Source organism: Lithobates pipiens, unplaced genomic scaffold (assembly GCF_037356315.1).
Source record: "Lithobates pipiens isolate NorthernLeopardFrog02 unplaced genomic scaffold, aLitPip1_a1.2 Scaffold_23, whole genome shotgun sequence".
NCBI classification, from domain to species: Eukaryota; Metazoa; Chordata; class Amphibia; order Anura; family Ranidae; genus Lithobates; species Lithobates pipiens.
Genome location: NW_027507785.1, coordinates 266,484,183 through 266,512,091, shown reverse-complemented (window position 1 = coordinate 266,512,091; position 27,909 = coordinate 266,484,183). Strand labels below are relative to the sequence as shown.

General features: G+C 41.4%; 1 protein-coding gene across 5 annotated transcripts in view; it reads left to right on the top strand.

Moving 5' to 3' along the window:
* The window catches only part of RALGPS2 (Ral GEF with PH domain and SH3 binding motif 2), a 342,255-nt gene that overhangs the window by 111,593 nt on the left and 202,753 nt on the right, over positions 1–27,909 (top strand). For all 5 annotated transcript variants that reach the window (XM_077453154.1, XM_077453152.1, XM_077453150.1 and 2 more), the window contains 3 exons: positions 2,475–2,624; positions 7,013–7,120; positions 17,358–17,408. In XM_077453154.1, coding sequence (XP_077309280.1) covers positions 2,568–2,624; positions 7,013–7,120; positions 17,358–17,408 — 216 coding nt within the window. In that variant the 5' untranslated portion in view covers positions 2,475–2,567. The remainder of the gene's footprint in view (positions 1–2,474; positions 2,625–7,012; positions 7,121–17,357; positions 17,409–27,909) is intronic.

The following is a 27,909-nucleotide window of genomic DNA, read 5'->3' as shown; positions in this document are numbered from 1 at the left end:
GTAAGAGAGACCAGACGGCAATAAAAATCTAACCAGATCTAGGCCTTTCCTCTGTGGAGAGAGCAAAGGTTGTGTGCGTACTAGCCTGCCCAGCCTCTGCCAGTTCACAAACATCTTTATGCATATTTGAGCATTGTAGTTTGATGCAATTTCTAAGGCGATTTTGCAGCCTCACATATTTGGCATCGGTTTACTTGAGGCAATCTTAAAAAAAAAAAAAAAAAGACATTATGGTGTTTGGTGTAAAATGTATTTTAATGTATTTTCACTGAAAACAGAAATTTGATGGTGGCAAAAATATCTGGGCTTCTTACATTTAAAAATTGCACAGGATTATAGGTGTTGATTTCCACAAACCTGTTTAGGTAAGCAGACTTGTTCACTTAACTTCTGGTGTCTAATTTTTTATATACCATACAAAATGGGTTTAGATTCAAGAGGGCGACTCTATAGCAGGGATATGCAATTAGTGGACCTCCAGCTGTTGCAGAACTACAAGTCCCATGAGGTATAGAAAGACTCTGACAGCCACAAGCATGACACCCAGAGGCATGATGGAACTTGTAGTTTTGCAACAGCTGGAGGTCCGCTAATTGCAGATCTGTGCTCTATAGCATCTCTGGTTCTTTGCCTTATTTATTCTTGCATGTGTTTGGCTTATATATCTAAGGAAAAATAAAGTGTGTTACCACTAGGTGGTGCTGTTAGCTTGAAAACTTTCCACCTTCTTCTGCGGGACTATGGTAAAGTTTTCATAACATTGTGTGACCATGTGATGGATATTTAGCTATATTATTGCTGCTGTATTCTTACGTTATCATAATAGCTCTGCTTCAGCTGGTAGTGGAGAACCACTGGGCTAGAAGCCTGCAGGAAAAATGATGTATATTATATATAGAGGAGATATAGAGTATAGAGGAGAATTGTGCTAAATAAAAAAAAAAACTAGGGTGGAGAGGGGCTGTAGGGAGTGGTTGGTGTGTGGGTGTTTTTGTGTTTTTGTGTTTTTTTTTTTTTTTTTTTTCAAAGCCTGAGTTCTGCTTTGAGCATTGTGTATATAAAATTTAAGTTTTTTTTTTTTTCTTTGAACTGTTATATTAAGGAAACTGGATGGGCTGAAAAAAGGTGTTAGTTTAGAAGTACGTACACTTTAAGGGACAAATTTACCATTTCAATAAAAAAAAATATGGTCTTTTACCTTTTTGGTGCTTTATGTTGGATTATACTTACAAGCCCAGAAAATGCGGGATTTTTCTCTGACACTGCTTTACTACACAAAGTCCCATGCAGACATCTTCCTGAGCTTGCGGTTTCTTTCTGGTTCTGGCAGCCCAATCCAGCCCAATGGCTCCAGCTGTTCTCACTGAGGCCTGTGAAAGGAAAGGAGAGCAGCACTGGGTTGAGAAAAGGACTCGGGTATTTAGGGAGATGAGGGGGGCAATGTAACCAAAGGGGCATTTTCTATTTTAATGCATAGAATTAGTGCTGTCAATCAAATCCACAGGTGCAACCATAGGAAGCTGCTTTCTATGGTGGTGCACCAAGAGGAGGAGGAGTCAACAGGGGACCCCGGAAGACATGATTTAGGGCCACTTTCTGCAACATCATTGCATAGAATAGTTGTGTATAAAATGTTTATTTTTATAAGATAAAAATAAAGCTTTACAATAGCACCAATAAAAGACCTGACCGCCTAGAGCAAGGGCCCTCGAACTACGGCCCACCAGGGTGATTTACCCGGCCCCTTTTAACATCGCAGCACGCCCCCTCCCCTCTGCTACCTTAATCACACAAGATGAGAAACGTGACACGTCTGGACAAAGGTCCGGGACCTTTTGAGTTAAGAAGCGGGTGATTGCTGGGACTGCCCAGTAACCAATCAACTGCCTTTCACTTGAAAAGTCCTGCCCTTTGTCCAGGACCTGTCATGCTTTGCATCTTATGTGATTAAGGTAGCAGAGGGGAGGGGGTGCTGCGATGTTATAGCAGGGGCAGTGTAATACCACTGGAGGGCTTTGTATTGGGGGTGGATGATCTGTTATGTGGGCTTTGTGATGGTCAGTGTGTAATGGGGGGGCTTTGTGATGGGGCAGGGGATTTGTTATGGGGGCTTTTTGAGTGGGGGAATCTGTGATGGAGAGGAGTCTGTGATGGGGGCTCTGAAATACTAATCCGTTGATTAAAATTGTTCATTTTAAATGTATTTTTTTTCCAGTGTTCTTTTTATTTATTTTTGCACTACAAATCAGATGTGTCCATAGGAATTAGTTTACATTTTTTTTTTTCAAAAAATGTGACCTGGACCACTGGCCTGCAGGGTTCTTTATGTATTCTCAACATGTACAGAAAATGAGTAAAAGGAGTGTTCTAAACTGCTAGAGCTATTGTACTTCATACTGCTTTAGTCTAAATTCTTAAATGAGTGTTAACTGAAATTCTTTTTTTTTTTTTCCTGCTCTGTGTTTTCTTTGCAGGATGATAATGATGCTCCTGCATCCGTGGAGATGAGATGATTAACAGTCCACGCTCACTTTGAGGAGGGAGCAAGCACTAATGGTGCTGGAAGAATGGACCTAATGAACGGACAGTCGAGCAATGCTGCTCTCACTGCTAATGTTTCCGAGGTAAACAGCATAATTTGATGTGAATGACTTCTAACCACAATTAAGAAAAAGGTATCCTCATGGATATGTTTCTGATCTGAACAGAATATGAATGTTAACACTAAAATCAGTATTAAACTGGACGTGTTTTTTTTTTTTTTCCTGCAAGGTAAAGTCATAATGTGCTAGTATGCATCTCATACTAGCAGATTATGCAAAACTTGCCTTAAAACAAAGCTGTTCCATCGCCAGCTATTTCACCCATCTTGCAGGTCATGGACTCTGGCTGGCCAGAGCCGCCATGATATCACTCCCATGCATGCGCACAGGATTTGCCTTTTACGGCACAGGGCTCAGAAGGGACGACCCTTATTTTGCTTAGAATAAAGATCACGATTATCGCAGTGTAACATCTTTTTTTCACATTATACAAAAAAGATGGGCTAACTTTAATTTTTTTTTTAAGTGTATTGTAAAAAAATATAATAAATTGCGTTTGAAAAACCGCTGCACACATACTGTGTGACATAAAATATTGCAACAACCACCATTTTATTCCATTTATTCTCTGCTAAAAACAATATCATGTTTGGGTGTTCCAAGTAATTTTCTAGCAGAAAATGGTTATTTTTACTTGTAAGCAACAAATGTCAAAAGGCTTGGTCTTTAAATGGTTAAACTTCCCTTGTCTACATGCCAGAGTACTTTCCTTTGATAAAAGAACAAAAAAAATACTTGGTTTCTACTTATTCTTGTGTTGTAATAAAACTTGTCAGGCTGCCTGGATTTTTTTTTTCCAGCTGTGAGAACTCTCTGCACTTGTTAGATCGTGACATGCTTTTTTTTAAAGATCGGGAAGGCAAAAAGATTGCGATTTCGATTCTTAATGATTAATTGTGCAGCTCTAACCTATATAGGTAAGTCTTATTATAGGCTTACCTACAGGTAAATGTCAGCAGAGCAAGTTTACTTCCTCTTCAAGTGTATAGGAAAACCACATTAGCTATTTGAATGTTTGGTCACTGCTTCCTGCTTTGCAGCACTTCACTGTGATTGTGCTTTATTACTAAAGTGAAGATGATTTAAAAATATTGAAATTAATAGTTAATTGCAACCTGCAAAGTGCATAGGCAGAAAGGAACCTAAATCGGATTAATATTTGGCATGTCCACTATTTGCGTTTTAAACAAGCATCAATTCTAGGTACACTTGCACACAGTTAAAGTGGAACACTCCTATCCTTTACAGCCAAGGGCATTGCCATCTTAGCCTCTGCTTGATTTGCAGTTGCCATGGTGCAATGTGATCAGTTGTGACACCAGCCATTTGATGGCTCGGCAGATCGGTTGAGAACACAAACAATTCTTGACATTTGTCATTTACAGCACGCCTTGAATTTAAATCTTTTGGAAAACCTTAAAATTGATGGGTTTAGTCTTGTTTCAAGGATTTTAGACATACGGTCAAGAGCATGAATAAATACTAAGCTGGCGATTAATCTACAAAATAACATGTAGGTAAAAATACACAATTAAGCCTTTTGAAAATCGCTGTTTAAAAAAAAAAAAATGCTAATTTTTCAAGTCCTGTCTCTGTCCTACACACATCCCTCACTGATTTGTGCAGGTTTGTCAATACTCCATTATATGGGAAAATGGTAAAAGACCCTGGAAAACCTTGGACCAAGCCAATTTGAATAAGATTTGAATCACTGTAGCAAAATGCTAACCTAACATTGGCTCAAGAGAAGTTCTATCAATTGATCTCTCATTGATACAGGACTCCTACTCACATTGCCAAATTTGCCACCTTGGCCTGCTTTCAAGGTTGTCCAGCACTAACATATCTGGTAGCATTGTCCTAAGACTAGCGATTCTTGATCTGTGTTTATAAACTGATTAGGTCAGCCTTGAACTGCAACCTGACACGGAATCCCTGGGAACTTTTTGCCTTTTTTTTTTTTTGCTCTTTCCAATAGTAAGTTTCTTCTAAGCTTTAGCCAAAGAAACAAACCCTTTATTTTGTGGAACTGAAAAAAAGGATCATGGACATCATAATGTATGTGAAACTTACTGCAATACTTAACGCTCATTTACGTCTCTCAAAATATGGTTTCCGTGGCTTGAATATAATAGCCACATGAAATTGGACCGCTTCCTTTTTTCACTCTAATTTTCCAATCGAGAGTGCCTGACTGAACCCAATGGTTTCCTTGTCCTCACCTCTTTTTATTTTTTATTTTGAGCTGTAGTGTGCTTGAGCCTCAATATTGCTAAACGCAGTGGCCATTTTCCTAATAAATTGCTACCATTGGTGGCCTGGTTAAACCGCAATGATTCTATGCTATTAATCTTTTTGCTTTCTTTGTAAACTACTTTCCCTTGGAGCCCACTTTGTCACTTTATTGTCACTTCCAGTGCCTTTTTTTGTAAACTGTATTGTTACCATTTACACCTAGTATACCCTTTTGAAATTTGTAAAATACACAGTGGCAGGATCAAGCAGAACAAGACAGTGATCTTTCAGTTAATTCTCTCCAAGGCATACATTTCAAGGAATATGGGGGTTTCCATATTTGCTGCTCAAGCTCTACTGCAGAAGCACAAAGAAACAGGCAAAGTTGAGGGCCCAAAACGCAGTGGTCACAAAGGAAGCTTGGCTCATCAGATGAGACGCATCATGCTGACCCAATTTGCAAGTGGAAAGTGTCAAGTGACACCATCTCATAATATGACAGAAACCAGTGAGACTCTGAAACACATTCATAGTCATCAGGAAAAGTCTTGTTAGAAGTGGTTTTCACAGAAGACATGTCTTAAAATCTCTGGTGTGGAAACAAAACAAAGTGACCCGTCTATGCATAAAAATAGCAGGAGGTGTCTGTAATTATTCCAAATTTAAATTACTTTGCTATAAGACAGGAGGCAGTTCAGCAAAGGCCTTCAGAGAAGTATACAGATTAGTGGGATCCATTCACAGAACCAGATCACATGCAGTATTTAGGTGTTTTCCCAAACACCACATGCAGTCCTGAAAAAGTCAGTTCACTACTGCTTTATGATGTATTTATTAAATCAATAATACTCTGTAAATACCGCCTAAGACAAGAGTGAAAGTCAATTCACAAAAAAAAGCACTGCATACGGTAAATTGGTGATCCTGGCATCCTTCACAACCAGTAAACAACCTGGATGTTGAGCGGGCAGCTGCCACATCCTTAACAGCTGAGTTGAGGTTCCCTGCTGACTAAAAGTAAAAAAAAAAAAAATTCCATCAGTTAAAAAAAAATCTGGAAAAAGTGTGGTCCCTCTCTAAATCTATACCAGCCCCTTAGCCGAACATACAGCCTGACAGGTTAGAAAAGGGAGGGGGCCGATCCAGCATGCTCGGTCGGCTTCTATTTAACCCTGCTGATGTCTGCTGCCATTTGGCCTGTATGGAACTTTAGTCAAGAAATCAGCCAACTCATTACAAACGTTGCTCTCCTTTTTATGGCTTAAATCCTATCTTGGCCATTGTTAAGCAAAGAGGCATGGATCCCACTAGGGCACAAAAAGGTTGTTTTCTTTTTCGTACATGATGGGACAGTTGCAGGTTATAAATCCTAACTACCTGGGTATGCGCCACCTATAAGTGAGTGGACAATGGCATAAAAAACAGACTGGAAGTTCCCAGAACTCCTAGTGACTTTTTTTTTTTTTTGGGCCAGTGAATGAAGGTGATGGTTACTGTTGAGCTCTCTGCAGGTTATTACCAGATTCTCAATTACAGTAGGGATAAGGAGATTGGTGATGTCTGGATTAAGATCAGGTTTGCAATCTCAGGCTCCTGCAGACTGTGTAGTGCTCACCCAGTGCCCTTGTAGTTCATTGAGAACTACAAGACGTAAGCCACAAAGTCTGTAGGTGCTTGTAGCTCATTCATTCACAAAACTCTGTGAATGAATAACGTGGCCGTGTGGGCAGAGCCATATTCCTTTCAAATTGTGACAGTGGGTGTGAGGAAAAGATTCCTGGTCTGCTGTCACAATTAGAGAAATCGGGGAGAAGCTGCAGGAGTGGGAACTATTATATTTTCCACCCTAAAAAGGTGGAGCATGAAACATGTTATACGATAACCCAAAAGTTATCGTATACGTTAAAGTCTGAATTCTGGCCACAGGTTTATTTTAAGGTAAACTGTAAACTCAAAATGTGTTCCCTGATGACACCATATTAAATGTACTTTTGTACACTATAGAAAAGTCGATGGGGATAGTGGGATTAGCATCATTTTGTTTTGCTGATTCTTCACCATACCAAAAATGAAGTTTCTTGTATGCATTACTTGTGGATTTCCTATAGGCTTAACCTCCATTTGTGTTGTCTTACAGAGACTGCGCTGACTAATATATGCTTTCTCTTTGACAGAAAAGCAGCAGCTCAGAATCCCTGAGTGATAAAGACTCTGCTGCTCTAAAGAAAAGCTTTGATGCTGTCGTGTTTGACGTCCTCATGGTCACTCCAGAGGAATATGCCGTAAGTGCTGTTTAGTTTGACATTGTTATACTCTGTCTTCCCTCCTGTTAAATGCGCTTTGTTTAGTATTCTAGAAAATAAATGCACAACACGCCTTCTGTACTGGGGCTACTGTATTAATCTGAAATCCATTACACTCCCACCTGCCTGGGAGTAGGTGAAGATTAATGTGCTGCACTTTAAATATGTATGTTTGTTTGGTAATTGGTTTAGACTGTTTTAAGCTACTTTTTGCCTGGGGTCTCGATTTCTTATTGAAACTGATACTATTGTAAAATGAACTAGCTGTAACTTGAAATGTTAGCTGGCGCCACATATTCCATGCATTCTATCTTCTTTTTTTTATTATTCTTACCAAGGACCAATTTCAACTTTATTTGCTATAAATCTCTGAGCATTTTGGGGATTGTACATTTCATTTCTAAGCCAGTTGTTTATGGGACTTTCCTGCTACTTATGTTCATTTTGATGTGTTTAATGCACACTAAATTACACCCTGTGCATTGCGTTTAGGCAGCCCATTCATTTGGACTTTATTTTAATAGAATGGGAAAGTGTTGCACCCACTTTTGGGTTTGTATAGCTGGCATTGCAACCTTTAGGGAAATTCACTCTAACAGGGACTTGAGCGTAATTGAAAATTTGACAGTGATCTGTAGAAAAACAAACGAAAAATTCCCCAACGTGATCACTGGGTTTGGGGACAACTTTTGAAGGTGAGATTTAACACAAACCTAACAAAGTTTCAGCTAAACCCAAAAACAAAGCCTTGTTTGCTGCTTTCTGTTCTCTTGAATTAGTAGTTGCATTCGTTTTCCCTTTTTAAGAAAAAAAAAATACTGTATAATCAGTACAGAAAATACCTGCTGATCCTGCCATAAATTTGTGTCTTTGTCACTTCCTGTGAGCCTAATAAAAAACGGAAAAAATCCTCTTTAAACTGCTATAATCCCTATCCACCATATAAAGGAGACGGACAATTGAAGTCTGCATGTTTACAGCCATGGAATATTTAAGGATGCACACAAGCTTCAACACTGCTTTACAACTGAGATGTCCTCTCTTGCATCGGTTTTTGTGTTCGTTTTGAAGACCCTGACATATCAGAGATAACCCAGGCATCTAGGGAGTAGTATTCACAGTGGTAGTGCACATCAGATAATTTTCATTATTGTGCAGGATTTTCAGCACTGGTGTGGTGGTATCACTTACTGTAATAAAAGTACATAATTTAAATTGGAGTTCTTTGTACTGTTTGTGTGGGGTTTTTTTTTTTTTTTAATATGTATACTGTTATGACTCCCTATAATAGCCTTCTGTGGGTCTAACTTTGGGATAAGCACTTTTAGTGTGTTTTTAAATACAAAGGGTTATTTTGAGATGCTGTGTTTGTTGAGGTCATTCTCTCTTGATAATTTGAGTTGCTTTGCATGTTTAGTGAACGTAGCGCAACACTATTAAATACTTTTTTAGTGCACATCAGATGGTCACAGCCTACACCGACAACCTGTTTTTTGTGGCCAGCCATCTCCAATTATAAAACGAATGCACTAATCTGAAACCTTAAACATGAACTTACCCCCTGAAACAATGCAAAGAATTCAGCACAGCTTTCCTTTTTTTCGTGGGTTTGTAACGAAATCAAATGTTTGGGTACCTACCTTGCCCTATCTATCCCAGAAGATATGCAGCCAAACTTTGTCTCTTAGCTGGCAACGAGTAAAGCGGACCTCAAACACTGGCATCAACAAACTTTCACTTGGTTTTGTAGGAACACCACCTTCAAGATGACTGTTCTACTGAGACTGTTGTACCTCTTGTAGACCCACCAGTGGCCATTCTACGCTTGTTCCTCTGAGCTATAGAAGCAGAACTTTTGAACTTTCCCTGGGGCTATAAAACTAAACTAATTTTATAATGTCTTTTGGCCCTGACAAATAAGAGTGAAGGTATCAGATCCAATTAAATATTGTTATGCTGCACACTTAACGAGAATCTTGGCCTGGATCAAGCACACCTCGGAGAAGGGCTGGGTTTGGCTAGAGTAGGATATGTCTCCATTTCCGTTGCACACCCTTCTGTTGCACACCTTGGCCCTGCCACAAAACATTAAATCCCACCCCTTGATAGGCATCATGCTATCGGTTCTGCCTAAACCGAGTTGTCTTGCGTTATCCTACTCCACTCCCACATCATTTCACTGGTGATCCCTTCGGGGTCCCAATATAAAGTCTGAGCTTTAAGTTAACCAATAACTCTATAGAGAACAATCCAGAGACTTGCTTGCTTCATCTAACTCCACTTTCAAGGCATAAATACAAGAGAATCCCCACTCATCCACCTGCTTAATGCACCTAAAGTATGTATTCCACAAAATTTGAATAATCGGGCCCCCCCAACAATTGGCCAGTGGATAGCTGTGGTAAATTTTATCAATGAGAGCGATTAACAGCAGCTTTGAAACAGGGGAACAGTTCTACAAAACATGGGGCTCTCGGGTCTACAATACATTCATGTTTTTCTTGGTTACTCAGACTTAAACCTCTGCATAAACGGTACTCATTGATAGCTTGGTAACCTAAACTTTGGCCATTTTTCAAAGGCCCCCAATTGTTGGGAGTTACTGTCGTCCCCCCCCCCCCCCCTCCCCATTTCCTCCCTTTATTTTTATTTTTTCCCCCCCTCTATACCTTTTTTACCTTTCTCAATTTTTAGCTTTCACCAGCTTTGTTTTCCCTGGCTCATCCTGATGTACAGCATCTAAATGTTTTTTTCTTTATTTTAATGAAAGTTTGGTATGTCAGCAAGGCATCAGGTATTGAAGTTATGATGCACTATCTACACTAGTGGTCTCCAAACTGCGGCCCTTTTGGTTACTTATATCCAACCTCTTGGGGCATTATTGACCCTGCTGTCAGCAACAGTGGGGCCTAATTCCTATCGCTGACATCAACAATGAAGCACTATTCGTCCTACTAATACCAATGATGGGGCACTGGTCCTCCCGCTGACACCAATGATGGGGCACTGGTCCTCCCGCTGACACCAATGATGGGGCACTGGTCCTCCCGCTGACACCAATGATGGGGCACTGGTCCTCCCGCTGACACCAATGATGGGGCACTGGTCCGCCCGCTGACACCAATGATGGGGCACTGGTCCGCCCGCTGACACCAATGATGGGGCACTGGTCCGCCCGCTGACACCAATGATGGGGCACTGGTCCGCCCGCTGACACCAATGATGGGGCACTGGTCCTCCCGCTGACACCAATGATGGGGCACTGGTCCTCCCGCTGACACCAATGATGGGGCACTGGTCCTCCCGCTGACACCAATGATGGGGCACTGGTCCTCCCGCTGACACCAATGATGGGGCACTGGTCCTCCCGCTGACACCAATGATGGGGCACTGGTCCTCCCGCTGACACCAATGATGGGGCACTGGTCCTCCCGCTGACACCAATGATGGGGCACTGGTCCTCCCGCTGACACCAATGATGGGGCACTGGTCCTCCCGCTGACACCAATGATGGGGCACTCGTCGTCCACCTAATAGTGGGCCTTATTTACTCCCACTAGGACATTTTTTTACCGCCATTACTAGGGGACGACCTTAGAAGGGGTTAATAACTTGAGAATTATGAGCTGATATTGGCTTTCAAATTTGAAAACCTTATATCTTCACCATTTCTCCCCGTCAGAGGTAAAAAGTTATCATAAACATTGTGAGCAGTCAGATTCTTGCAGATTCTTCCCTAAGATATTTGTACTTTTTTTTTTTTTTTATTCTTCCTATGAAAGCAGTTATACCCCCCTCCCCCCCCCCCCAACCCACCTGTAGGTCAGTCTGGCTCCTCAGGTTTAAGGCTGACGCCTGTTTGCAGCTGGAGAAGGGCTAACATACCATTTTTCATATTGTGCTTAAATTTCATTTTTTGTAGGTTTTTTTTTTTTTCTATGACGGTTTAGACATGTTTAAAGGGGATGAACATGTATCTCAAAAACTTACAATGGGGTTCTGCAGCCCTTAAACTAAATCTAAACTCCTATAAACAGTATTATATAGTATAACAGTATTAATACCACATGCAGTCCCATGCAGTCTTGAGGTTGCTGCAAAAGAAATCAGAAATTAGACACAACACTTACTGAGCCATTAGTTGGTATTACCTCAGACCCATTTTATGTGCAGTCACACGTTGTCAAAAACAGGTGAGTTGGGGCTTAAATGATTGAACTAGTCACAGTAAAATTGTATAAGATCTGAGTGTTGACAGACTTATAGTCGGAAACTTCATGTTAGTGAATTCATTTCATACTGTTCTTTCTTGGAGATTGGCAGACAATAGCATTGTCTTGAATGTTGAAGCCCAATACACTTTCTTTTCTTACATCGGGACACAGAGCCATAGTACTTACTATATGGGGTTATAGCGCCACTGATAGGTGATGGACACTGGTACGCCCTAAGGCAAGAAGTGTACTCCCTATATAACCCCTCCCACTACTTGGATTCGGTTTTTTCACTAGTGTCTAAGGTGTTGGTCACGAGTAAAGATGTGCTGTGCCGAGCTCCACTGAAAGCTTCCTTGCTGGGGCTAGCCATGGTGACCGGATCCGTTCTGATGTCCTTTTCATGGGCTAAATGGATGGTACCTGGGCCTCGTGTCCGAAGAAACAAGGTTTTGCTTGCGAACACTTTTCTCTTTTAGAGAGCTGGACCCTGGGATTCAGTACTTTTTGGTAGTAAGGCCATAAAGTTTTTTTACTGGCAGGGTGCTGTCGCAGGTCCAGGATTGTGGGTAACCTGAAGATTTCGGAGCCTACCGTAAAGGGTGAAGATTGGGTTTTATCTCAGATAATCCTGCTGCGAGGAAAGGTAAGGGAGATTTTCTCAGGAATTTCTCCTTCTATGTATAATGCTGTCATGCTTATGTGTCACCACTGGGGGCTGTATTGGGCACTCACCGAACTGCTGCTGGAAACGCCACATTCATTTCTCCTCTCCTCCGGCCACAAGCAGATCCTCCGGTAAAAAGGGGGGTCTGGTTCGCCTACTGCACCCCAGTGTTCCCCCCCCCCCCCCCTTCAGGGGATTGACATGCCAAAGCAGTTTCCTTTTTGTTTAAAAAAAAAAAAAACGCGCCAGCCATTCAGCGGAGGATTACCCCCCCACCATGTCTGCTGTTCCACAAGACGCTGCGCGGGCGGAAGGGCGTGGCTAACGGCATCAGACGACGGCAACACGTGCAGGAAGTTGTTAAAGCACTGTATGTGTGTTGCTGCTGCTGGCTGTGGAGGGACAGAGCAGGAGGATGGCTTCTTTCAAGTTAGTGACACAGGCATTTCCCTTTGACAGATTATACTTTACCGGGCTAGGATTAATAGCAGCTATTAGCGCTGGACTATAGCCTAGCAGTGTATGTTCTTTTGCTGGTAGAGCCTCTGCTTTATGCTTCAGGCTATGAGTGGTAATGGGACCAGAAACTCCTCTAAGGGTTCTGAAGGTCAATGGTTTCACTATAAACTAAAACCATTTCCAAAATGTCATCCTCCTCTGAGAGGAATGCGGCTGGTAAGATGGAGCCGTCAGGGGGAACTGTTGTAGCTGCACTAGATACTTCAGTCCCTGTATATATCGCACAAGAGATTTTTCTTCTTCTACCATTTGTCATTTGGAAAGAAGATTGATGCTATATCATCTCCCCATAGTGGGGCTAAACAGCCAATTCCCATCTAGTGCTCAGGACCCTCTTATTGAGGTGCAGGAGGCTGGGCATCAGGTAGATCTTCCCAAATATTTGGAAGATGCTTATTTATCCTCTTCCGAGGATCTTAATATAGGAGTAGCGTCACAAGACAGGTTGCTTGTGCACTCCCTTACTAAATTGATTAGTTCAACCTTTCTGCTGCCTGCTGTGCAGGCTCTTGAGGAACCCACCTCTAATTTGGGTTCATTATAACCTCCCCCATCTGGGGATGTTTTTTCCTATTCATGCATGGCTTAAAAAGCTTATATATTCTGAATGGGAACATCCGGTTAAACAATATTATCCCTCTAAGAAATTCTCCACTTTTTTTTTTTCCTATGGAAAGGATTTCTATAAGAAATGGGGGGTTCCAGCAATTGATGCTGCAATCGCCTCAGTGAGCAAGAATCTCACATGTCCGGTGGATAATGCACTGATGTTGAAGGATCCAACAGATAAAAAGTGGGAACTTCTTTCTAAAAGCAACATGTCTTTAGCAACTTCTGTAGTGCAGCCGGTTCTTGCTGCAATTGGAGATACTTAAGATTCTGCCTGATCAGTAGTCCCAGCAATGGACTGGCGTATAGACTCACTGTTTCACAGTAGATGCTATGAAAGATTCTATCATTTAAGCCTCACGGCTTATGCTTGGACTTGTGCATTCTCAGAGTTTTTATGGCTGAAAGATTGGTCAGCCGAAGCACCCTGTAAAAAGCTCCTAGCCAGTTCTCCTTTTTTTATAGTGAACGGCTATTTGAAGACGATCTGGATAAAATAAATCCAAAGGATCTCTAATGGGAAAGCTCTCTTTTACCAGTAAAGAAGTTCAAATATTTCTCCTTTAAGCGCACTGCGTCTCCTGTGCCAGGCCTCAACCGTCAGGTCCAAGGGCAGCACCAGGGTCAGAAGAGATATTGGGGCAGAAAGTCCACAAAGCAGGCTGCTAAAGCCTCCTCATGAAGGAGCGCCCCCGCTCGCGCGGATGGGGGGAAGGCTCCTGCATGTCTCCAAAAGATCTGTCGGAAACAATGTCAAGACAGAGGTGGCTTCTGCAGTTTTCTCTTTTTCTGGCTCTGGATCATCCATTATCCCAGTCGTGATATCAGAGGTTCCCTTAGTGGAACAGGGCACAGGTTTTGATTCAAACCTTTCACGGTTCCAGAACCAGAGAGGTAAGACCCATTCTAGATCTCAAAGATCTGAATCGGCAATTAAACATCCGATCCTTTCACATTGAGTCAATCCGATCAGTTGTGTCCATCCTGCAAGGAGGAGAGTTTTGGCTTCAATCGATATCAAAGATGCATATCTCCACCTGCCAATATTTCCCGCTAACCAGAAATGTCTGCGCTTTGAAATATAAAATCATAATTTTCCGTTGTGGCCCTGCCATTCGGTTTAGCCACGGCACCACGGGTAGTCTGAAAGATTCTGGCACCACCTTTAGCCAGATTAAGGGCTCAAGGCATAAGGGTCCTAGCCTATTTTAGACAATCTACCTTTTAATCATTCAGTCTCAGATCTAAACCAGAGTCTGATCACAACTGTAAACTACCTGGAATCTCTGGGTTGGATACTCAACCTAGAAAAATCCTCCTTAAAACATCAAGGAGATAACAGTACTTGGGGCTGGTTATAGATACCATATAGAAGAAGTTTTTTTTCTTACCCCAGGCAAGAATCTGTCCCATTGTAGGACTAATTCAACTTATCAAAGAAAAGGGGAAATGGTGGCCTCCTTCGAGGCCGTCCCTTATGCGCAGTTTTTACTCAAGACTGCTTTAAAACGCCATCCTGTCGGTATGGAATAAAAAGATTCAGGCCTTGGTTTTTTCCAATACGCTTGGCTCCCGACGCAAGTCAGAGCCTAAATTGGTGGTTATCCAGCAAAAGGGAAAATCTTTTCTACCTGTATCCTAGAAAGTGTTAACAGATGCCAGCCTTCTTGGCTGGGTAGCAGCCCTGGAAGAAGATTCTGTCCAGGGGAGATGGTCCAGGTTAGAGGACCCTGCCTATCAACATTTTGGAAGGTTCGGACAGTACGTCTGGCCCTAGAATCTTGGACGGTCAGACTATGGGATTGTCCTGTCAGGATTCAGTCTGACAAGGCCACAGCTGTGGCTTACATTAATCACCAGGGGGCACGGGAATTTGTGCAGCCCAAAAAGAGATGAATAATGTTCTAGCTTGGGCAAAACACAACGTTCCTTGCTTATCAGCAATTTTCATTCCAGGAATAGAGTGGTGGCAGACGGACTACTTGAGTCGCCAACAATTATTTCCGGGAGAATGGTCTCTTCACCCTGACATCTTCCTAGCGGTATTTGAGACATGGGGTATTCTGGACATGGACCTATTCTCGTCCAGATTCAACAACAAAGTTGACAACTTTGTGCCTGGAACAAGGGATTCCGCTAGCAGGCGGAACAGACGCATTAGCATCAGCAGTTTTTTTTACTGATCTATGCGTTTCCTCCAGTTCTGCTACTTCTGTGCCTTCTCCGCAGGATCAAGCAGGAACGAAAGGAGGTGATTCTGGTGGGTCCCAGAAGATCTTGATTTACCGAGATCATAAAGATGGCAGTAGGAGTCCTTTGGACTCTGCCATTATAGCCAGACCTTCTTGCACAAGGTCTGGTATTCCATCCTACCTTATGGATGAAAAATTTAACAGGTTAGACTGTTGTAGCCCACTTTATAAAGGGTCGTGGACGATCTCCTCCTTCAGGTAGTGTCTACTTTGATTAATGCCAGGAAGCCGGATTCCAGAATCATTTACTATAGAGTCTGGAAGGCATATGTTTTTTGATGTGGATCCAGGGGTTGGCAGCCCAGGAAATATGTCATAGGCAGGATTCCTGAAAATGGGATCTGAAATGAAGTTGGCCTCGACTTCCATCAAGGGCCAGATCCAGGCCTTGTCAGCGTTTCTATTCAATGGCCTCTTGCTTCCCAATCTTGGTGCATAGCTTATTCAGGGGGTAACACGGATTAATCCTCCTATCAAGGCACCTCTGAATCCTTGGGATTTAAATTTTGGTCTTATCGGCTTTGCTGAATCAGCCGTTTGAGCCTTTACGAGAAATTCCCTTGGTCCTTTTGACAAGAAAGGATAATCTTTCTGTTTGCCATTTCTTCTTCTAGAGGAGGATCGGAACTAGTGGCTCTGTCTTGTAAAGAACCATATTTGATCATGCATAAGGATGAGGTGGTTTTATGTCCTCATCCTGAACTTCAACCAAAAGTGGTAACCGGTTTTCATTTAAACCAAGATATTATTCTTCCTTCTTTCTCCCCAGAGCCTCAATGTAGGCAAGAGAAGGCACTACATTCCCTTGATGTAGTAAGAACGATCAGAGTCTATTTAAAGGCGACTGCTCAGGTTTGCAAAACGCATGTTTTGTTTGTACTGCCAGGGGGTCCAAAATGTGGACAGGCCCCGTCAAAATCCACTATTTTCCAAATGGATTCATCAAGTGATTGTTCAAGCTTCAGCTTAAAGAAGAAATTCTTCCTTCTCATGTTAGAGCACACTCCTCCAGGGCGATTAGTGCCTCTTGGGTGGTGCATCATCAGGCCTCTATGGCTCAGATCTGTAAGGCCGTGACTTGTTCTTCGGTTCATACGTTTAACAGATTTTATCAAATTGATATAAACGTCATGAGGATATTGCCTTAGGGGCGCAGTATACTGCAGGCTGCAGTATGAGTCCTCTGGCCTTTGTTGTTTTCCCTCCCTTCAGTTGCCATTGCTATGGGACATCCCACATAGTAAGTACTATGGCTCTGTGTCCACTGATGTAAGAAAAGAAAACTGGATTTTATAACCGCTTACCTGTAAAATCCATTTCTTTGATGTACATCAGGGGACACAGAGGTCCCTCCCTTCTTGCTATACACGTATTGCTTGGCTACAAAACTGAGGACTCGCAGTAGTGGTAGGGGTCATATAGGGAGTACACTTCTTCCCTTAGGGTGTGCCAGTGTCCATCACCTATCAGTGGCCCTATAAACCCACATAGTAAGTACTATGGCTCTGTGTCCCCTGATGTACATCCAAGAAAAGGATTTTACAGGTAAGCTGTTTTAAAAATCCGGTTTTTGCTCCTTTCTGAAAGGCATGGAAGACATGCTAAGGGTTACAGATGATCCAGGACTGCATGCATTGTATTTATCACTGTATTAGCCTGGTATATATTGTACCATAGAATAGGTTATATTTCATAAATATTAATTTTCAACAAACTCAATCTGACCTTGGTCTAAGTTTGTAGAATGAGTATTCCCTGCCAGCAGGATCTGTTCAGCTGACTTATACTGTACCCCAGTATAAACATGTCAGTTGAGCTCCAGAGGGAAAACAAAACAGAGTGGCTCACATGCTCCTAATATGTTTAAACATATATCATCTTCGATTCATTGATTCCCGTTTACCTCCTAGATGAGGTTAGTCTTCAGGCTTAATCCTCTGGGCTTTCTCTTGCAGGGTCAGATAACACTAATGGATATGCCGGTTTTTAAAGCCATTCAGCCAGAGGTGAGTAGTTCATGGAATTCAAAATCTTAATGTCAAGCAGTCTCAATGTTTTTTTTCTTATTGCTTTGGCATTTTATTACATTTTTCTTTCTCTTGCAAACTCCTAAAAATCCAGGTTTTCTCATTTACTTTTAACTGTAGTGCTTTTCCTCTTAAAGGAAACAATATGGTGCTGCTATTGCTGACTTGTTTTTGAAGGTGTGCTTATCAGTTGTCCTGACAACTGCTGGTTCTAAGTGAGAGACTCTGCAAGTTGTAACGCTACTTCTTTTCCAATATGTTTTTTTTTTTTTTTTTTAACATTTTGAGCGTCCTTTCAGAACCTACAACGTATCACAATGGTACAGCATACAGTTCCATATATATAATATATATATATATATATATATATATATATATATATATATATATTAACCAAAACATAATCAAGCTATATAATGACTGTGCACACTCTTGGTTTAATTTGAGGGTATGTACATCCAAATTGGATGAAAGGTTTAGGAATTACAGCTCTTAAGAATTGCGTTAGGAATCCATTGCTGTGAGCCTACGTCATGCATTCAAAGGAGCTGTCCATGCAAGTAAAACAGGCCGTTGTAAGGCTTCAAAAACTAAACCAATCCATTAGAGATAGCAGCACCATTAGGAGTGGCCAAATCAACAGTTTGGTACATTCTGAGGAAAACGCACTGGTGAGCTCAGCAACATAAAAAGGCTTGGACGTACATGGAAGACAACAGTGGTGGATGTTCGCAGGATCCTCTCTACGTTAAAGAAAAAAACCCATTCACAACATCCAGACAAGTGAAGGGCACTCTCCAAGGGGTGGACGTATCATTGTCAAAGTTCACAATCAAGAGAAGACTTCACAAGAGCAAATACAGAGGGTTCCCCCGCAAGTTGCAAACCATTCAGAAGCCTGAAGAATAGAAAAGCCAGATTAGACTTAGCCAGAAATCATCTTAAAAAAAAAAAAAAAAAAAAAAAAAAAGCCAGACCAGTTCTGGAAAAGCATTCTTTGGACGGATGAAACTAAGATTAATCTGTACCAGAATGATGGGAAGAAAAGTGTGGAGAAGGCTTTGAACATCTGTAAAACTTGGCGGAGGCAGTGTGATGGCATGGCTTCCAGTGGCACGGAGTCATTGGTGAATATTGATGTGATGGAAGACAGAAGCAGCCGTATGATTTCTGCAGTGTTTAGAGATATACTGTCAGCCCAGATTCCTCCAAATGCAGCAAAGATGATTGGACGGCTCTTCACAATACAGAGACAATCGTCCAAAGCAATCTGCAAAAGCAACCCAGGAGCTTTTAAAGGAAAATAAGTGGAATGGAAGAGTCAATTACCTGATCTCAACTGAGCATGCATTTCACTTGCTAAAGGCAGAAAGAACCACAAAAAAAGAACTGAACACGGCTGCAGTTAGGGCCTGACAAAGCATCAGAATGGAGGGCACAGTCTTTGGTAATGCCCATGGGTTCCAGACTTCAGGCAGTTATTGCAAGTAAAATATTCTCAACAAAGCATTAAAAATTAACATTTTATTTATGATTTATATTGATTTGTCTGATTACATTTGAGCCCCTGAAAATGGGACTGTGTATAAATATAAATAGTTGCAGTTTGTAAAATTTGTACTTGAACATGAACATAAATATCAACCCTCTTGAATTAAACTTGAAAGTCTGCACTTCAAATTCATTTGGATTTTTTAATTTTAATTTTTATTCTGTTGGGGTACAGAGTCAAAAGTATGAAAATTGTGCCTATGTCCAAATATATATGGACCTAACTGTATATGGTAACATGTTGAAGAAATGTGACTTATTTACGTATATACTAATTGTATATTTTACAAATGGCAAAAACAAATGTTATCGAAAGGAGCAACACTTAACCATTTAATTACTAATTATTTAAAGAATCCTGTTCATTTGTATCGTAAAAGTCAGAAAACTGTGATGGGTAATATTTAAATAGACGTTGAGCAAGTAAAGTAAAGGTGTCAATCTATGACGGGTGCCCAGTTCACAAATAGGCTGACACTGGATATAAGAGATGAAGATTTGACTCTAAAAACACGTTGGAGATTTCAGTTTCCTTATTTCTAACTTGACAGATTCCCTGAAATCCTAAATCATTGCTGCTCAGGTGGTTCAGAGTTACAGCTACAGGCAGCTTATACAGTTGTGGGAAAACGAGTGTATAGGTTGGGGATGTGTGAGCTACAAAGGCACAGGAAATTTGGTCAAAATTGATGGCAAAATGAATGCAGTATGTTTACAAAAAGTACTGGAGGAACATTGCATTCATCAGCCAGGAAGCTGCGCATGGGATGTACTTGGACATTCCAGCATGACAATGATCCAAAATACAAGGACAAGTAGACCTGTTCATTGGCTACAGCAGAATAATGTGAACGTTCTGGAGTGGCCATCTGTCTCCTGACCTCAATATCATTGAGCCACTCTGGGGAGATCTCAGACGTGCAGTTAATGCAAGACAGCCCAAGAATTTACAGGCACTAGAGGCTTTTTGCCATCTGAGAAGATGAAGAGCCTCATCCACAAATACCACAAAAGACCTAAAAGCTGTCATTGATGTTAAAGCGGCAATACACAGTATTAAGTCATTATGATTTAAAGAGTAAACCTGATTGATAATAAATGGCTTCAGCCAAACACTAGCCATGAGTGAAAAAAGTTTGTGGTGTTCTTCAAAATGTAAACTTATGAGCACATTTGTAAGTCACAATGATGATGTTTTAAGTCTGAATAAGAGTAACAGAAAATAATGAAGGCTAAACAGATTAGCGGTAGCCATGCTTGTTTATATTGTTAGACCCTTCCGACAACATTTCAGGAAAGGAGATAAAGTATTTTATATGGTTACATGCAGTGTTTTTAGAAGAGTGAAGGGAATTACTATAAAGTGTCACTTGAGTGACAGCTCTGGGGCAGCTGACATCACATCCCAAGATGGTGGAGCCCAGCTGCAGTCTTGGGGCTATTGGGTACCTCAAAGAGCCTTTTACCCGTAAATAATGTTCATATCCAAATGCTTAAACGCACAAATCTTAGGGGAAGATTTTAGCTGAAAATGGTCTGACAGTCTAAGGATGCCGGGTGCTGCCATTATGACTTTTTCTTCCGTTAATAGAATTAATTTACTTTACCATGGTTGGATGTATAAAATGTATAAACTGATAGACTTATAGTGAACACAAAATATACAGTAATATGGGAAGTGGTAAGGACATAAATACATACCCACACAGGTTGAACTGGTGTCTTTATTCAATCTTGCCAACTATGTAACATATGTGATGTACTGTACATTGCACTCTGTAAGGTCTTTTCTCTCAGGACTTTAGTGTGGTGGATTTGAGTTTTAAATATGCCAGTGCAAGACCTAGATACAAAGTGCCACACCACAACTGGAATAGTTCACTTAGTAGGAATTGCTTTTCCGACATCTCCCCTGGCCTAATTAGATTTACTTTTGCTTTTCTGAGACGCCGACAAGTAATTGCCAAGACCTTAATCAGTAAGTTACTATTTCTCATGTTAACACCATCACTCTTAAATGACTTGTCTTCATACACTCTTGTGTGTTGACTGCTGAATTGTACATGCCACTCTCCTAATAAGCTTCAAATGCTCACAGTTAAATAATATTGGTTGTGCCAAAACTTATTAGTACTTAATGGTTCCTCTGATAGCAGATTTAATTGCAACGTTCAACTAGTATCGTACTTCTGTCAATCTTGCTTTTCTCTGAAGGCTTTTAAAACCCAAGTACATGAAAGATGTAGCTAGTGTCTCATCCACTGTTACTGAATGACACTGTCCTAGATCCCCCGAGGTTTTTGTTATTTTATAAATAAAAGTGAGGAAGGAGATTTGGGTTGGGGGATAATTTCATCAGATGCGTCCAGTTGTTATACAGGAACCCCATGGCTAGACTAAGCATTAATGGGGACCTCTCTGACTCTGTCTTTATAGGGGCATGCGACAGGTGTGCCCGTTGTTTTGCATTGGCCCTTGAAACCTTTGGAGACAGAGCCTCCACATCAATCTCTGGTTTGGTTTGGAGACTCCTCCACCTGATTGCAGAACGCGATGTCCCTAATAACACAATTCGGTACTTTTTTCTGGCTTCTCCATAAATTGGAGTAAATCGGCCCTCCCACCTTTAGACGTGCTGACCACCCCCCTCCTGGATTGTGCCCATACTCTCCAGATTGTTTCCTCCTTTTAGGTACTTGGGGGTCCAGGTCACTCAAGACCCGTCCAAGTACTTGACATTTAACCTACTCCCAATTATTACAGAATTAAAATTTAAATGCACTGCCTGGTATGAGCTTCCAATTTTAGTCACTGGAAGAGTTGACCTTCTAAAGATGGTATGAGCACCCCAGCTTCTATACATAATCCACAATTCCCCGCAATGGATTCCTGGTAGATGGTTTATATGCATTGACACACTTTAGAAGCCTTATTTGGAAAAAGACAGCTAGACTCAAACTGTCTACAGTGCAATACAGTAAGGATCAGGGTGACCTGGCAGAACCCAACATCAGGCTTTACATCCTGGCTTCACAGCTTCATTACCTATGTGGTTGGGGGGAGGTGGACCTGGCAGATCCAATCTGTAATTTACTATTTTCTAAACTACCAACTTACCCTGCTGTTTCTCATCTTGAGGCTGGCTTAGCTCAGTACTCTACCTCGATGCCCACCATACTTTTACTAATAAAGCTGTAGGCCTTTATCAGACCTAGTCTGGATATGACTGGCTTTATGGAACATATTCCACTGTGTTGCAACCCATGCTACATGGAGCTATGTAAATTGGAGGGTTTTCAGTCCTGGGAGGCCTTGTATTCGCTACATTTCCCAACTATACTGTCAGACCATTTTAAAGTCCTTTATGAAATGGGGGGGGGGGGGGGGTGTGGAAATAGACTTGGCGCTATACCATTTGAGATTCAAAATAATTATAATTTACGTAAAATTTCCAGCGTGCTGGTAAGTAATAAAAATTAATTTAAAATGTAAGAAGTATATGAATAACAGTGGAGATCTCTGTGTGATACCAAATGGTAGTCTATAGTAATTGTTCATATATATATATATATATATATATATATATATATATATATATATATATATATATATATATATATATATATATACACACGCTTATCCATAGATGTCATCAAACCATATTAATAAACCATAAAAATCAATGAGCCATAGATCAATCAATGTAACATGCAGTTCCTAAATTACAATATTAAAGTGCAAGTGCCAGTAAACAAATATGTGCCAGTGTCAAAATGCACAAAAAATCAATTGCTAAAGATATAGAAAATGAAAAAAATAATAAAATGAAAAATAAAAAAAATCAATAGTAATATAAAAATGAAATAAAAATGAGTAACCTTTCAATTATCTATTTTGCATATCAAATATTCATTTGTGCATCTGTGACTAAAAGTCCATGAGTGAATGGTATATGAAATTGGATAAAGTAGAAAAAATTTAAAAATAATGATGAATATAGAAATAGAAAACTGTGATAAAAATTAACCTTTTTTTTTGATAAAAACAGTGAAAAAAATAGTGAAATAATGGTGAAAAAAATAATAATAAATGGTGACAAATAGTGAAATTTCTTCTATTTGTGGGGGGGGGGGAGGAGGGGGAAAGGAGGGGGTGACTTCAACTGTTGCTCCCGGTGCTCGTGACCACTTGTGTAATTGCTCTCACCAGAGGTATAACCCCGTCCGGGGTGGATCAGCCTTCACAGTATGAGCCACTGTTGCTCTCTGGCTTGCCTCTGTTGTGGTTCTGGGAGTCCCCCGTTCCTCCGTTTGTATAACGTGCCCAGTTATATGCAATAAGGAAGAGGCATATCCATGGTGTAGTACGTTTAAAATTTCAATTTTTATTTAAATGAACGGAATTACTCACAAGCAATCAATGAATGCAAACTCGTTTGTTTGTATACTTGGTTTCTGTAAAAGGAGGAAAGGTCCCGCTCGGCTGCCTCGCCGCTTGAGTTAAAGGTGTATGCTGTCTGGCCACGCCCTACGCAATGTAATGTGCCAACATGCATGCGCGGAAAACCGCCGCCATTTTTATTGAGGAATGTCCTCTATTAGCGGTGATATAAAACATATTGGGCTAAGCAGGCGCATTAAACAATTTCCTGCTTAGCCCAATATGTTTTATATCACCGCTAATAGAGGGCATTCCCTCAATAAAAATGGCGGCGGTTTTCCGCGCATGCGTGTTGGAACATTACACCCTATATAAAGAAAAAGGTGCATGCAGATGGCCGCTCCAGATGACGTCTTGATGAGGAAACGCGTAGGGCGTGGCCAGACAGCATACACCTTTAACTCAAACGGCGAGGCAGCCGAGCGGGACCTTTCCTCCTTTTAAAGAAACCAAGCAGCACAAACAAACGAGTTTGCATTCATTGATTGCTTGTGAGTAATTCCGTTCATTTAAATAAAAATTGAAATTTTAAACGTACTACACCATGGATATGCCTCTTCCATATTGCATATAACCGGGCACGTTATACAAACGGAGGAACGAGGGACTCCCAGAACCACAACAGAGGCAAGCCAGAGAGCAACACAGTGGCTCATACTTTGAAGGCTGATCCACCCCGGACCTCTGGTGAGGGCAATTACATAAGTGGTCACCGAGCACCGGGAGCAACAGTTGAAGTCACCCCCTCCTTCCCCACAAATAGAAGAAATTTCACTATTTTTGTCACCATTTATTTTTTTTCACCATTTTTTCACTATTTTTTTTTTCACTGTTTTTATCAAAAAAAAAATGTTAATCAATTTTTATCACAGTTTTCTATTTCTATATTTATCATTCATTTTATATTTTTTTCTACTTTATCCAATTTCATATACCATTCACTCATGGACTTTTAGTCACAGATGCACAAATGAATATTTGATATGCAAAATAGATAATTGAAAGGTTACTCATTTTTATTTCATTTTTATATTACTATTGATTATTTTTTTTTTTCATTTTTTTTTTTCATTTTCTATATCTTTAGCAATTGATTTTTTGTGCATTTTGACACTGGCAAATATTTGTTCACTGGCACTTGCACTTTAATATTGTAATTTAGGAACTGCATGTTACATTGATTGATCTATGGCTCATTGATTTTTATGGTTTATTGATTAATATGGTTTGACATCTATTGATAAGCATGTATATATATATATATATATAATTTAACCACTTCAATACAGGGCACTTAAACACCTTCCTGCCCAGACCTATTTTGAGCTTTCAGCGCTGTCGCACTTTGAATGACAATTGCGCGGTCGTGCTACACTGTACCCAAATGAAATTTTTATCATTTTTTTTCCCACAAATAGAGCTTTCTTTTGGTGGTATTTGATTACCTCTACGGTTTTTATTTTTTGCGCTACAAATAAAAAAAATACCGAAAATTTTGAAAAAAAAAATGTTTTTTTTTGTTTCAGTTTCAAAACTTTGTAAATAAGTACGTTTTCTCCTTCACTGATGGGCACTGATGGGGCTACACTGATGGGCACTGATAAGGTGGCACTGATGGGCACCAATGTGGCACCAATGAAGTGGCACTGATAGGCGGCACTGATAGGCGGCACTGATAGGCGGCACTGATGGGCGACACGGATGGGCGACACGGATGGGCGACACGGACGGACACTGATAGGTGGCACAAATTGGCACTGATAGCTGGCACGGATGGGCGGCACGGATGGGCACGGATAGGCGGCACAGGTGGGCATGGATAGGCGGCACAGGTGGGCACGGATAGGCGGCACAGGTGGGCACGGATAGGCGGCACAGGTGGGCACGGATAGGCGGCACAGGTGGGCACGGATAGGCGGCACAGGTGGGCACGGATAGGCGGCACAGGTGGGCACGGATAGGCGGCACAGGTGGGCACGGATAGGCGGCACAGGTGGGCACGGATAGGCGGCACAGGTGGGCACTCATAGGCGGCACAGGTGGGAACTCATAGGCGGCATCGGTGTTATAGTAATGGATGCCAATCAGTGCCAAACAATAATGCATGCCAATCAGTGATGCCCATTGTGGCCACTGATTGGCATCCATTATGGGCACTGATTGGCACCCATTGTGCTGACTGGCACCCTGGTGGTCTAGGGAGGATTATGGATTGTTATAACCTTTTCCCTGGTGGTCTAGTGGTGTCCCTGGTGGTCCAGTGTGGGCATCCTCGGGGGGGCTGTGCTGATAATCGATCAGCACAGACCCCCCCTGTCAGAGGAGCAGCCGATCGGCTCTCCTCTACTCGCGTCTGACAGACGCGAGTGAGGGAAAGCCGATCACCGGCTCTTCCCATTTACACTGTGATCAGCCCTGATTGGACACGGCTGATCACATGGTAAAGAGTCTCTGTCGGAGACTCTTTACCGAGATCGTAGTTGCCGGGTGTCAGACTGACACCCCGCAACAACGATCGCCGCGATGCGCGCCCCCGGGGGCGCGCAGCGGCTCATAATCCTAATCACGTCATATGACGTCCGGTTAGGATAATGAAACCACTTTGCCGCCGTCAATTTGTAATAGGGCGGGCGGCAAGTGGTTAAGAACAATTACTATAGACTACCATTTGGTATCACACAGATCTCCACTGTTATTCGTATACTTCTTAAATTTTAAATTTATTTTTATTACTTACCAGCACGCTGGAAATTTTATGTAAATTTATAATTATTTTGAATCTCAAATGGTATAGCGCCAAGTCTATTTCCCCTTCATTTCATTGTTTCACCCACATTGGGTTGAAATTTAAATAGAGGCTGCTCTTACTAAAACTATATCTAATAGTTCCATAGCGCGACCTACCCCTCCTGCTCTTAAAGTCCTTTATGGACCCACAGAGGGAGTTTGAGCTGTCAAAACAGCATTTTTATAGATCTCTCCAACTTTGACATGCTTTACAGACTCTGGTACGACAGTCCAGGTTAGAACTTGCAGAACATCCTTTAAAAGTGACATACCACAAAGAATTAAAAAGGGCATGATTTTGCAGATATACATTACTCTCTCCTCAAAGACATAGGATGCAGCTAGATTACAATGTAGACATACAGTGCCTTGCAAAAGTATTTTAAGACATCCTTGGCTTTTTACTTTATTTTTTTTACATTGCAGCCTTTAGTTCAATGTTTTCTTTAATCTGAATTATATGGGATGGATCAGAACACAATAGTCTAAGTTGGTGAAGTAAAATGAGAAAAATATATATACGTAAAACTATTTTTCAGAAATAAAAAACTGGTAATTGGCTTGTGCATATATATTCACCCTCTTTGTTATGAAGCCCATAAAAAGCTCTGGTGCAACCAATTGCCTTCAGAAGTCGCATAATTAGTGACACGATGTCCACCTGAGGGCAATCTAAGTGTCACATGATCTGTCATTACATATACGCACCTTTTTGAAAGGCCCCAGAGGCTGCTACACCTAAGCAAGAGGCACCACTAACCAAACACTGCCATGAAGACCACGGATCTCTCCAAACAAGTAAGGGCAAATCTTTGATGAACCCTAGGAGCTCTATCATAACCAAATGGAAATAACATGGCACAACAGAAAACCTGCCAAGAGACAGCCGCACACCAAAACTCATGGGCCGGGCAAGGAGGGCATTAATCAGAGAGGCAGCACAGAGACCTAAGGTAACCCCAGAGGAGCTGCAGAGTTCCACAGCAGAGACTGGAGTATCTGTACATAGGACGACAATAAGCCATATGCTTCATAGAGATGGGCTTTATGGCAGTGTGGCCAGAAGAAAGCCATTACTTTCAGCAAAAAACAAAATGGCACGTTTTGCGTTTGCGAAAAGGCACGTGGGAGACTCCCAAAATGTATGGAGGAAGGTGCTTTGGTCTGATGACACTAAAATTTAACTTTTTGGCCATCAAAGGAAACGCAATGTCTGGCGCAAATCCAACACATCACATCACCCAAACACCATCCTCACAGTGAAACATGGTGGCAGCATCATGCTGTGGGGAAACTGGTCAGAGTTGAGGGAAAGATGGATGGTGCTAAATACAGGGATATTCACGAAAAATGCCAAGGTGGGTGAATAATTTTGCAAGGCATTGTAAGTGGGAACAAGACTTGGATGAGATTGAAGTTGAAGGCTGGGAAATGTTTGCAGTCTATGCCGACCATTTTGATACAAGCTCTCTCAGCTATTCATCTTGCATAGAACTTACCGCACTCCGATGCTGCTTCACAGGTGAGGTAGGAGGGAGTCCCCTTTGTGCCCCAAATGTGAGTAAGGTAATGGAGACCTCATACATTTTGCTGTGGCGTTGCCAAAAACTTTTCAGATATTGAAAAAGTGTTACCAATATTATATCGCTAGTTTATCAAACCACTGTTCTGTTATATCCAGTGACTTGCTTGATGCGATGTA